The following is a 13,280-nucleotide window of genomic DNA, read 5'->3' on the forward strand; positions in this document are numbered from 1 at the left end:
GAACCTTACTTTCTTCCTGGCACCAAACTTTTCTCCGTTCTTGCTTTTGTCTCTCTGGATGATTTGGTCATGAACAGTTCAAACTTACTGTGTCCTTTTTTTTTTTTCTTTTCTTTCTTTCTCTCTCTTTCTTGCTCTCTCTCTCTCTCTTTTTTTTTTTTTTTTTGGTTCCAATATGAAAAGAAATTGCTTGGAAACTCCCTGCTGAAACTGGAAGGTGATGACCGTCTGGACATGAACTGCACGCTGCCCTTCAGCGACCAGGTAGCGCTGTCCTCTGGACCCTGGCCATCACCCCCGCGGTCACGAGAGAAAGGGCTCTTGCTCTTCCTGCTTTGCAGGGTGGCCGTGGGGACGTGGTTATGCTCACGCCCCGCCTGTGGCCTTCTGTTCCTGCAGGTGGTGTTGGTGGGCACTGAGGAAGGGCTGTATGCACTGAATGTCTTGAAAAACTCCCTCACCCACGTCCCAGGAATCGGAGCGGTCTTCCAAATTTATATCATCAAGGACCTGGAGAAGCTCCTCATGATAGCAGGTGGTTGGCCAAGGGCATGGCACTTTCTTTTCATTGTCAAGGGAAACTATTTGAGAGCCAAGTGTCATGCCTATGAAACATAAAGGCAGGCCTTCCTGGTGGCAGATGTCAGCCAAAGTGGTTCTTTCCCCGGGTCCTTGTCGGTGCCGGAGCTGATGGCGCTCTCGACTCAGATTCGTTCCTGTGGTGGCCGGTGCAGCTGTTATGCCAAGTGAAGAGTAGTTAGCCTCCAAAGTCTCATTAACGACAGACCCTTTGATGCCATCGTCATGGTTACGTCAACACCACCGAGAGCCAGAACTTCTGAGAGCTTGCCTGCTGTTAGCGTGTGTCCTCTTATTTTTCTGGAACCCCTTGGAGACCCTTGGGCTGTTCCCCACTGTTAACATTTTGCCATATTTTTACTCTCTTCCTCTACAAACACACATGCACACACACTAACTGTTGAACTGAGAGTCCCTTGCAGCTGTGACCCCGAAGTCTTTAGCATATCAGCTAAGAATGAGAGCATTCTCTTTCACAACCATGGCAAAATCCTTTTCTCTCTTTATTGGTGGTCCTTTTTTTTTTTTTTTTTTTTTTAAAGGGAAAACAATAATTTGTTGGTTCAATGTTCAAAAACATCCATGGCCAGGTCTTGTTTCAGATGTGGCTGGATGGATCTGGGGACTGAAAGAATGCGGTCAGGAACTGGCTTTTCCTGGTCTTTCATTCTCCCTCTCTTTGTCTCTTATTTCTTTCTTTCTGCTCACTTGCCTCCTTTCCCATTCTTCCTTTCCTTCCTTCCTCTCCATCCCCACCTTCCTCCCTTCCTTCCTGACTTTATTCTTTAGAGTGGTTTAAGGCTCACAGCGAAATTGCGCAGAAAGTACAGGGATGCCCCCTACCCCCACTGTCACCATCCCCACCAGAGGGGCGCACTGGACATAACCGATGAACAGCCAGTGACACATCGTCACCCTGGGTCCACGGTTTCCATTAGGGTTCACTCTTGGTTGTGTTCCTTCCATGGGTTTAGACACACATGTTGGGGCTCGGATCCACCGCCGGCGTATCGCATGGGATAGTGTCATATGGCACCGTTTTTGTGTTCAAGAACTTTAACCCTTGCTGTGATGCGGCTGTCTGGTAGGCTGCCCGGAGTCCGATTTTACCTGTGGCTCCAATAATGTCCTTTCCGATATTTTCCCCCCACAAGGTGTGATCCCACCCCAGGTCTGCATTGCAATAGTGTCCCATTAGTCTCCTGTCATCTGGAATGGATTTTTGTCCTCCATGACATTGACATCCTGGAATAACATCCAAGCCTGTTGTTTTACAAAACGTCCCCTCAATGTGCCTAACCCAGCCTCCTCTTTGCATTGATGGGGAGTAGGTTTAAAAGGCCGGCTCATGCCCTCTGATTTTACGTCGGCAGATATTTTTTTCATCCCAGAATCTTGACCAGGAGGCCAGATGTTTTTCACTGTAGTTCTCAAACTTGGACCTGAACAATGTACACAGGATCTGTGGAAATCTGTCCATCTGCGTGGCCCCGCGTGGCTACTTGGGTGGAGAAGTAGAACTGCCTTCCCTGCCTCACACTGACCTCGAGGCTCTTCCTCCCCCCGCAGGAGAAGAACGGGCTCTGTGCCTTGTTGACGTGAAGAAAGTGAAGCAGTCCCTCGCACAGGCTCACCTTCCTGCCCAGCCCGACATCTCCCCCAACGTTTTCGAGGCCGTGAAGGGCTGCCACTTGTTTGCTGCCGGCAAGGTGAGCTCTCCTCGGGGCCTCCGCAGGCGGAATGTTCTCGAAATCGGCTCTGCCCTCCTTCCGACAGGGCTCATTGATTTGACCTTGAAAACTCTATGTCCTCCTACTGGGTGAAATTTCTGTTGCTTTCTTTAGGCACACCAAACAATTTGTATAGCCATGAAGTTTGCACAGGCTTTGAGTCTAAAGGAAACGTCAGAGAAAAATGAGGATAAAATTAACAAAACTGAAAGGATGACCCCAATTCAAAAAAACTGTGTATGTGTGAGTGTACACGTGAGTGTGTGTGTGCGTGTGTGTGTATGATGGAATTTTTTTTATTTTCATTTTTTTTTTTTTAAAGTAGACTCCACACCCAGAGTGGAGCCCAGTACGAACTTGAACTCATGACCGGACCGCTGAGACCAAGACCTGAGCTGAGATCAAGAGTCAGATGCTCAATCAACTGAGCTACCCAGGCGCCCCTAGTCTTTTTTTTTTTTTTTTAATCTAACATAGAATCCCACATCCGAACTTGATGAAACAATGTTTTATTACAAAAATTTGCAAATTCTGATTTATGATATTTATATAATATAAAGTCAGTTCCTGGTAAGTCAAGTTAATTCTTTGGTAGCTAATAGCATATTGATTTTGGTACATACGTACATTTGTTTGCCTGCTTCTTTAAGGAAACTTTTTTTTTTAAAGATTTTATTTATTTATTTGACAGAGAGCGAGAGATCACAAGTAGGCAGAGAGCTAGGCAGAGAGAGAGAGAGAGAGAGGGGAAGCAGGCTCCCTACTGAGCAGAGAGCCCGATGCGGGGCTTGATTCCAGGACCCTGAGATCATGACCTGAGCTGAGGGCAGAGGCTTAACCCACTGAGCCACCCGGGCACCCCAGGAAATTTTTTTATTAAAAAAAATTAAAAGCATTTGTGGGTGCATACACATGAGCATATATAATTTTAATGAAACCTAAATCAAGCATTTGCAGACTCCCAGAGTCTGCTGGAGTTCTCCTACTGAAAGCCACTACCTTTCCCTTTTCAGAAACTGCTCACTGGGTATTTGGGATTTAGTCACTCTTAGCCAGCTTTTACCTAGCGCATCCCATGTACTTGACCGAGCCTTCAGAGGCGTTTGTGCTGAGTGAAGAGGACCAATAGGGGAGGGATGTGGTGGGCCACAGGAACCTTCTGAGGGGGGCTTGACCTTGGCTATGGCCTTGGCCACTGTTCTTGAGGACTTTTGGTTTCTGAAACCTTCTGGCTGTGGGGCTGATGGCATTCTTTATTAGTCATTTACACAATGGTTGGGATTAACTGTGGCAACAATAAAAAGAGGACAGACTATAAAGGAAGAGGATGGCTGGCCTAGAAAGGCGTGGATTTGCAAAGGGTTCTCGGAGGAGCTGAATCTTGAGGGACTGAGAAAAGGACAATGCTGGATGGACCCAGGATTTCCAGATAGGGGCCCGGGAAGGAAAGATGTACTTTTTCAGTTTTAACAATTCTTTTTAAAGAGAACATTTCTTTTTTTTTGTTTTTGTCTCTCCTTTTTTCTGCTTTTTGTTCTTTGTGCATTTTTTATCCCTAATATTAATTTTTCTGGATCTCTTATTTGTCTTAATTTCATCAGCTTTATAGTGATTTTACTAATTTTTATAAAGCAGCAGCTTCGGCCTGTACTGATTCTTGCTTTGCTATCATTATCTTATCATTAATTTTTGCTTTTTCCTTAATCTTTGTTTTTCCTTCCTTGAGTTTTCTCTGGCTTTCTTCCATTGTTCTCGTTCTAATCTCTGGTTTAGCTAATTAATTGTCAGGTCTTTTTTCCTAAGTAAGCACTTTAAGGCCATACATTTTCCCTCTTACTACAATCTTACTGTAAATTTTCATCGTTACACATATTTTAAAATTTCTTGTGATTTTTTTCTGTGAATGATGAGTTACCTAGAAATGGGCATTTTACAGTGTTGGAACTACTAAAAAATAGGTACATTATAAAATTATAACATCTAATAATATAAACATCCACAAACTTACTACCCACACCAAGAGTTAGAATATTACTAACACTTCCCATTTTCCTGTGTATTCCTTTCCTCTCCCATCCCATTTCATTCCACCTTGACCTTGAAAACTGGATGTCCTCTCACTGGGTGAAATTTCTGTTGCTTCCTTTAGGCACACAAAACCCCCCACCCCCAACTGCTGACCTTCATGTTGGCACTGACTGGAGAAGCTTCTTTTTGCCCTTGGTGAAATGACAAAGATGTGGTATTGGGAGGTGAAGTAAGAGTGATTTAGCCATTCTAGAAAAAGAGAACTCTACGTACACAGATCTTAGCTAAGAACTTTTCTCTTTGAACCATAATCCTTAAAATTCTTGAGGTAATTTCTACTGCCTTCCTCCTCCCTCAGGCTAAGATTGTCGGAAGGCTCTGTCTCTGGCAGAAGGCGCAGGCACACCAAATGTGTGTGGTGTCAGGTGATTTCCGGAGGCCTTTGCCAGGTCTTTGTTAAATCCGTGGTTCTTGCCAGCGGCAATTCTGATCCCTAGGGGATATTGGGCAGTCTGGAGACATCTGTGGTTGTCACAACTGGTGGTTGTACCACTGGCATCCAGAGGGGAGAGCCTAGGGTTGCTGCTAAACATCCTACAATGCACAGAGCAGCCTCTGGCCACAGAGAATTACCTGGTCTCGTGTCAGTAGTATTAAGGGGGAGGGGCTCTGCTCTAAACTGGCATTAGGTTCCTAGTTCTGCTGTGGAGCCAGCAGACACACCAGTAATCCTCTCTTTTCTCTGTTTCCCTGATTCCTTTCCAGATTGAGAACGGGCTCTGCATCTGTGCAGCCATGCCCAGCAAAGTTGTCATTCTCCGCTACAATGAAAACCTCAGCAAGTACTGCATTCGCAAAGTAAGTCCCGGGCCTCGCCCGGCCTGCTGGGCCCTGGCCTGGGCTGGAAAGTGTGCTATCTCCGGGAACAGTGTGTGCCTGGTCCCGTCAGCCTGGGTGACCTCCAGAGAGAGAGACAGACAAGCAGACACACCCTTCCTTCCTGGAGGAAGCTCCACAGCCCTGAGGAGCTGCAGTTTTCTCCTCTCATTTTCTTTCTCCTGTCTGTGAGCTGCCTCTCCAGCCAGCCTAGTGGATTCGGCCCTTTGTTAAGAGAGAAAGGAAGCAGGCTGGTGGAAGAGACACTTTTAAATTAGCACGAAAAAGGAAGGCGATCTCTCCGAGAAGCTAGCAGTCCCTGGCGACACTTATCAGAATCTTTGTCAGATCCTAGACATTTCTATTAATAACTTTTGGAAAAGCCAGTGCTTGCTGTGTTCCTAGATGTAATTAGAGAGCTGATTCTCCTTGGAGCAGAGCAGTGGTGGTGGGGACTACAGTGTGGACAAGTTGCACATTAGATCATTTGCCTCGTTTCCAGAGGGCAGCCGTTGTCCCTAGACTAAGAAAGCGCCAACCTGTTGTAAGCGTAATTTACTTCCGGCGCCTTCACGATTAGTCTCAAGTGAAATGAGGGATGAATATATAAGGGTCATTATGTGTTAGGGCAACAGTTTCATCCTGGGTGGGCGGTTCGTTTGTTTTATTTTACTGAGCACCTACTGGTAGCAGAGACCAAGCTGGCTGTTTTCCAAATCCTTCACAACAGTTCTAAAATGTAGGGGTGGTAATTGCCAATTTTCAGGCAAGACCATCGAGGCTGGCTGAGGTCCTGTTGGGAAGTTGAGACCACAATTGAGGTTTGATTTTTCCCTTTCACTGTATCATGCTGCCTAAAAGTTTCCTCATATTTACCAGGTCCTCAGTAAATAGCAGTGATGGTAGTGTGGGTTAGGTTTTGAACTGTTAGCTTTAGGAAAAGTCTCAGAAATCATTGCTTCTTTATAATTCTTGGCCACCTTTTGAATAACCATGCCTAGGTTTTTGAAAATACTAGGATGGGCCTGAAAACAAGTGGAATTAGAAAGCTGATTACTAATAGAGATGACAACAATGGTGACGAGAATAATTATACAGGTAATGGTAAAATGTAGCTCACAAAAAGAAGGAAGCTAAAACGACTCCCTCTAACCAGCCCTGTGTTTTCCAGTCTTTTTCCTCAGATAAGAAATTATATTCTTAAAGATCTGTCTTTGAATGCAAACTTCTCATTGAAATGGTATCTCTAACTCTTTTTTTGGCTGCCATTTGATATTTTCTTAATCTGGGGTTGCAGCGAACCCAGAGGTAGCAAAGGGATTATTAGTCTTCATGGGGGACATGAAAGGATTGAAGTGTTTGTGCTTTGTGTGGCCGAGAACATGAACAAGTCCAGAGGCGACTGACTCTAAGGCTGGGGAAGCGGAAGAGCAGTGGACATGGGGCTGCCGTGTGTTAACTCACATCCTCCTCTTCTACCCTCTGTCTTAGGAGATAGAGACCTCAGAGCCCTGCAGCTGCATCCACTTCACCAATTACAGTATCCTCATTGGAACCAATAAATTCTATGAAATTGACATGAAGCAGTACACGCTTGAGGGTAGGGCCCAAGTCGTCCCCCTACATCCCCCCCCACCCCACCACCAGCCCACACTCTGCTCTGGCCTTGCCACCAACTTCTCCCTGATGCCCCACTTCTCACCTGCCTTTACAGAATTCCTGGATAAGAATGACCATTCCTTGGCGCCTGCTGTGTTTGCCTCCTCTTCCAACAGTTTCCCTGTCTCGATCATGCAGGTGAACGGCGCAGGGCAGCGGGAGGAGTACCTGCTCTGCTTCCACGGTGAGTCCGTGCTCCCTGCCGGCCGCTGCCCTGAGGGCTTGCGGGTGCCAGGAGTTCCCGACCTCCACCAGGGCTCTCACCTAGCCCGGCTCCATGGTATTCTTTCCTGAGAACAGCTGCTTTTTTCCTTCTCTGCCCCTTGCTTTCTCTCCCTTTCCTTTCTCTCTTTTCCTTTCCTTCTTTCTTGTGGGTTTTTTTTTTTTTTTGAAGTTTTTCTTCATTCTTTTTTATTCCTCCTTCCACCTCCCAACCCCCCGTCCCCACAGGCAATCTCTGGGTCCTCCTGTCTCTTCCTCCCTGTGTCTTGGTCTCTGTTTCTTCCCTTTCCCTTTCATGTCTCCTGTCTCTTCTTCCTTCCTTTGCTCCTTCTTTCCTATCTCTTTCATTTTTCTTTAACACATCTCTGAGAGATGTGGCTCAGCAAAGGTCCTCAGGTTTTAATGATCCGGTTAAATCTGGCTGGTGGTCCCCTGGGCTCCATCCCTTATTCTTCTGGCAAAGTGTATGGTGTCATTGATTCTGCTGCCTCTGACTGGGCTGATGCCCCCGCGATGCAACTCCTTGCAGAATTTGGGGTGTTCGTGGATTCTTACGGAAGACGTAGCCGCACAGACGATCTCAAGTGGAGTCGCTTACCTCTGGCCTTCGGTAAGTGAAGCCAGGTATGGAGGGCTCTATTCTGCCAGCAGCTGGCATCCTAGGAAAGAACCTCAGGTAGAATCCTTTTTGGCTCACGCACTATGCCTGTGGTTTATGTTAGACACCAAGTGCCATAGGTTGTAGTCCCAGGGTTCAAGGCAAAGCTGCTGACGCTTGATGAAAAACTGCATAAGCCAAATCCACCAGCCTTGTGAAAGATTTGTCAGATTGCTTCCTGAGAAAGGAGAGCGTTCCCTGCGAATTTATTTAAATCATTTCAAAGGCTGCAGAGTATCCCGTGGGATAGCTGAACATGTGTTAATTTCACCAGTTATCATCAGGCAGAGCACGTAGGTCATGCTCGTTCTTTCCCTAAGTGTAAGCAATGCTGTGATGAACATCTTGCACTGATCTTTGCACACTTGTCAAGTAGAATCTACTGCTCATAAGCCCTGAAAGTGGAGCTTCTGGGTCACGCAAAAACATCCATGTACATAAACACACACGTATGTACAAATATGTCCACACATATTGGTGTAAATGCTCTGAAACGCTCTTATGGTAAAAATACCCATCAAGGCTATTTGGTTTCTCTCTTGCTGCCTAACAAGTTCCAGAACTTGTTATGGCCAAGACTACAACTTATTATTGCCCAAGATGCTGAGGCTTGACTGGACCATTCTGCTTCACGTGGTACCAGTGGGGGCACTTGGATAACTAGAAAGTCCAAAATGGTCTCATAAAATGGTGGCCAATTGGTATGAACTCAGCTGGGGCTGGGGCCTGGGGGCTGGAGGCCTCGGTTCCTCTCCACACGGGCTTCTTCCAGGAGTGCAAAAGCGGAAGCTGGCAGGCCTTGTTGCTTCCACCGTAACCCACTGGTTAAAGCAGCCACGGGGTCAGCCTAGATTCAAAGCAAGGAGGCTCCGCCAGGCCTGAGTACCAGGAGGCATGACTCATAGTCCAAAACCAAAGTCCTGGTTTACCACAAGGGATAATAGTGATAATCTCCTTTTCCTTTTAAGACAGAAAAGCCTCCTATCAGATCCTAGAGCTTCACTGATACTGTGATATAAACATGTAGTATTAAGATGAGAGATATTTAATTATCTTTGCACATTTTCAAAAAAAAAATTAAACAGTTTAAAAAGGTATACAGTTAAAGTCTCACCCAGATAACCTGTCTCCCCAGTTCTCCATCCCTACTCACCCAAGTAGGGGGGAAACTTTTATTTTTTATCCCTCCAGTGCTTTGTGCAAATACAGATGCATAAGAAAATATATTCTTATCCCCCCCCACTTTTTTTTTTTTAAATCCATGTGGTGCCACACTTTACACATTATTTATTCTGAATTTTGCTTCACACACTAAGTAAAACACACCTCAGGGTTTTTTAGTGTATCAGTACAGAGAGAGCTTCATGGAGTTTTTACAGCTGTGCAGAATCCCACAGACATACCATAATTTATTTAACTGACCCCCAAAACATACCTTGGATTTGGTTCCCATCTTTTGCTCTGACAACATGGCAGTGAGTAAACTTGGACATGCCTCGTTATGTTGGCACACGGGTGTATGCATAGGCTAAATTATTTTAGGTGCAATTGCTGGGTCGAAGGTGGCATTGCAGCCTGGTTTTGATTTCCTCTTTTAACCCTTCCTTGTTCCACGCTCTTCTTCTGGGGTAACCATGCAGCCTACAGAGAACCCTATCTGTTTGTGACCCACTTCAACTCACTCGAAGTCATTGAGATCCAGGCACGCTCCTCTCTGGGGTAAGCATTGCCCTTTCAGGCTTCGGAAAGCTCAGCTGTTGGGGTTAGGGGTTGGGGCCAAGTGTCTGTTTCTTCCCATCCCACCTAGCAACAGAGGTAACCTAAATATAACCTCTTATTTGGAACTCCTTAGGACTCCTGCCCGAGCGTATTTGGAAATCCCAAACCCACGCTACTTGGGCCCTGCAATTTCCTCAGGAGCGATTTACCTGGCCTCATCATACCAGGATAAATTAAGGGTCATTTGCTGCAAAGGAAACCTCGTGAAAGAGTCCGGCACTGACCACCACCGGGGCCCGTCCACCTCCCGCAGGTACCATCCTTCTCCTCTTCTTCATTACAGGAGGCAGAGTGCTGTTCTCTAAGGTAGAAGGAAATTGTGCTAAGCTGGTCAAAGGTCTTCAAGCTCAAGCCACTCCTTTCTTTGAGCTATAGCATGACAGTGACTCAGTCCTTCTTGAGGATCAGGAGAATTTTTAAATGCCCTCTTGGAGAAGGTGGGCGGAAATGTCTGGTCTTTCTCATTTGGGTATCTTCGGTGGCACTAGAATGGATCACTAGAATGTGTGTGTGTGTGTTGGGCAACCTTTAATGCTCAAAGTCAGCCAGAGTTGAGAGACCGAGGCCTTCTCAGATTTTTCCTGGGCATTTGCAGGGCCTTGCCTGTGTGTGTGTGGCTTTTTAGATTCCTATGAATATATGGGACCATTTCAAAACACGTTATCAACATCTTATTCCCAGATCACCTTTTGAGTGTTTAGCCAGCCTCTTCCCCAAATGGTATCACACTGTCTTAAGTATTTGCCAGGTTAAATACTTGATGCTGATTGTTTCTGATGAACATTTGGGGATAGAGCTTTTCTTACAAGGAAACCCTGCATCAGGTCAGATGGGGATTGTTTGCTGGGGCCGTGGCTTTGTGGGGAGCATCAGTCCTGATCTCCCTCCTGTGGCTACTGTGGTTATGGGGCTGATGGATTTAAAACTGCCGTAGCTCTGGAGAGAAAATGTTGAGGTCATGTTAACATGTCACAAAGTTTGTTGTCCTTACGGAGGTTCAGCTATTTTTTACATAAATGCTCTTGCTGTTTGAGTCGTTGCAAGTCTTTGGTTAATTTCCAGAGTTCTGGAAAAGTTGATTTAGACACTCGTTGCCAGTGTTCTGGTTGCTTTTATGGAGGAATGGGTTTTCGGCAGTCCTTACTGTACCATTCTGGAAGCATTCTTCCCCTTTTGAATACAGCTGATAGCACCCTGTGCACATTCTTCTGGACCTTAATGTATCTTGGAGGTTGTTCCAGGTTAGTATCAGAAGGATTTCTTCGTTGTTTGTTTTTTTTTTTTAAATGACTACGTAGCATTTATGCCTTCATGTGACCTTTATTTAACTGCTCCTTTATCAGTGCATGTTTAGGTGGTTCACAGACGGTTGCTGTAATAAATTAAATGGCTTTGTGCTTATGTCATTTGGCATGCTTATGAATCTATCTGTACGATAAATTCCTGGAGAAAAAAATCGATGGGCGACATCAGATGTCCATTTGTAATTTTGATTGATGTTGCTGAGTGTTCCTCCCTGAAGTATATTCATTTGTAATCCTGCCAGCAGTGTGTGGGAAGTGGGACTGACCTTGTCTTGACACAGAGGTCTATGAGCCAGATCCAGGTTGATGGACAGGTTTGAGATATGTAACTCTAAGTTCTTGGTGTACAGAGAAGTTCTGAGATGATTTAACCCAGGGGAACATTTAATTGACCTAGGATTTAAATTTTCTGGACTGCTATGTCTACCCTGTAAAGAGTTATGTGGATCCCTACCATGTGCTAGACACAGTATCTGGGGCTGGGGATCCAGTGATGATTTTATTCTTAAGGGACTCTCAACATGATGGAGGAACTAGCTCTAATATTTAGAAGGTGCTTAGGTCTTGGAAAAGAACGTCATAAATCTAATATTTTGAGACTACGTCCTAATGAATAGTTTTTCTTCTGTTGAAATACAAGAGTTAGGGGCACCTGGGTGGCTCAGTGGGTTAAAGCCTCTGCCTTCAGCTCAGGTCATGATCTCAGAGTCCTGGGATCAAGCCCCGAAGCAGGCTCTCTGCTCAGTGGGGAGCCTGCTTCCTCCTCTCTCTCTGCCTGCCTCTCTGCCTACTTGTGATTTCTGTCTGTCAAATAAATAAATAAAATCTTAAAAAAAAAAAAAAAAAGGAGAAATATAAAAGTTAGTCTAAATATGTGGTCAGTGTAATTTTAATCCCAGGCACTTCCTAGAAAGCCAGAAGTAGAAATGACCAGCAGTTCCTAACTCTTGACTTGACCCTGCCTCAGAAGTAAATGCTCAAAGGACTATAGTTCTCTCCTGAAAATGTCCAGATTTTAAGTAATTTCCAAGTCATGTCAAGAACAAATCAAAGTACTGTAATTAGATTTTTTTTTCCCTCTACTGACTTACTAATACGATGGCAGGCACCTTTCTTTTGAGACTATATAGTTTCTCTGTAAGAAGTTGCTTATTCTGTGGTTGAAAGGGTTTCTCCAGTGCCTGTGAAGGAGAGGCAGAGACAGTCCTGTTGCTTTCCTGCTGTGGCCAGGCACATCCGGAAAATAAGCAGTTAGTCCTTGCTTATCTCGTGGCCTATAAAATGGTCTTCTTATGCAGATTGCTTTGGCAGGTCAGAATGCAGAAGGCCGGTGTGGCTGAGTGTGAGTCACTGCAAGGCCTCACTGACCTGGTCTGTTTAGCAGGGCAGGAAATGTAACTCTTTGCAAAAACAAAATAAAACAAACAAAAACCCCATAAAACTGGCATGGGAGATCATTGGTCATTAATGGATACAGCGATGAAAGATTGCCCACTTGGCCTAGGATGATGGGTATTTTCTTTCATTCCATTAATCTAAGCTGACATTCCAAATGGTCTTCCTAGAGACATCCTTCTTCCCCTGGGCATTGAGTACCTTCTCACTTGCTTTATAATGGGCCCCTGTGGACACACATTATAATTTCCCTTCCATTACAAATAGGCTTAATGTAATTCTCCTACTTGAAATTTATTTATTTTTGTCTTCCACATCTTAAAGCCACATGACTAGAGAGGAATATAAGCCTTATTTCAAGATATTGAAATCTCACTTACCTTAAATTTTTCCACTGGACATGTAGCATGCACGGGGGTGGGGGGTGGTTCTGGCTTTCTGGATATGTTGTCTGGAATCTTCATAGTTAGAATTGCACAGGGAAACCAGAGAGTCACATGAAAATCTTCACAATGAACTGATCACTTATCAAATTATCTCTACTCACCTTTCTGTTTCACTATTGTGCAGGAATAGGCAAACTTTTTCTGTAAAGATACATATAGTACGGGGCGCCTGGATGGCTCAGGGGGTTAAAGCCTCTGCCTTAGGCTCAGGTCATGATCCCAGGGTCCTGGGATCCAGCTCTCTGCTCTCAGAAGGGAGCCTGCTTCCCCATCCCTCTCTCTCTACCTGCCTCTCTGCCTACTTGTGATCTCTGTCAGATAAATAAATAATTTAAAAAAATCTTAAAAAAAAAAAAAGTACAGGTAGTAAATATTTTTGGCTTTGTGGGCCATATGGTCTCTCTTAATTATTCAGGTATTATTCTGTGAAAGCTATAGACAGTGCATAACCAGATGGGCATGGTTGTGTTCCAATAAAACTTTATTTATAAAAACGGGTCATCTGTCTGGATTTGGCCCTCAAGCTTGCTCTATAGATTCTCTCCTCCCCCAGTAGATGTCATTGCTTTTCTTGTTTCTAATTATGGGCATTGACAAAAGTGAT

The 13,280-nt window shown here is 44.9% G+C and overlaps 1 protein-coding gene across 1 annotated transcript in view; it reads left to right on the forward strand.

Moving 5' to 3' along the window:
* CIT (citron rho-interacting serine/threonine kinase) overlaps nucleotides 1-13,280 on the forward strand; it is a 162,176-nt gene that overhangs the window by 143,747 nt on the left and 5,149 nt on the right. The window contains 9 exon segments of the mRNA XM_032876169.1: nucleotides 184-264; nucleotides 400-535; nucleotides 2,149-2,288; nucleotides 5,103-5,195; nucleotides 6,705-6,813; nucleotides 6,928-7,056; nucleotides 7,624-7,704; nucleotides 9,393-9,471; nucleotides 9,605-9,784. Coding sequence (XP_032732060.1) covers nucleotides 184-264; nucleotides 400-535; nucleotides 2,149-2,288; nucleotides 5,103-5,195; nucleotides 6,705-6,813; nucleotides 6,928-7,056; nucleotides 7,624-7,704; nucleotides 9,393-9,471; nucleotides 9,605-9,784 — 1,028 coding nt within the window.

The sequence above is a fragment of the Lontra canadensis genome, unplaced genomic scaffold (assembly GCF_010015895.1).
Source record: "Lontra canadensis isolate GAN:19392208 unplaced genomic scaffold, GSC_riverotter_1.0 scaffold58, whole genome shotgun sequence".
In the NCBI taxonomy this organism is placed as follows: Eukaryota; Metazoa; Chordata; class Mammalia; order Carnivora; family Mustelidae; genus Lontra; species Lontra canadensis.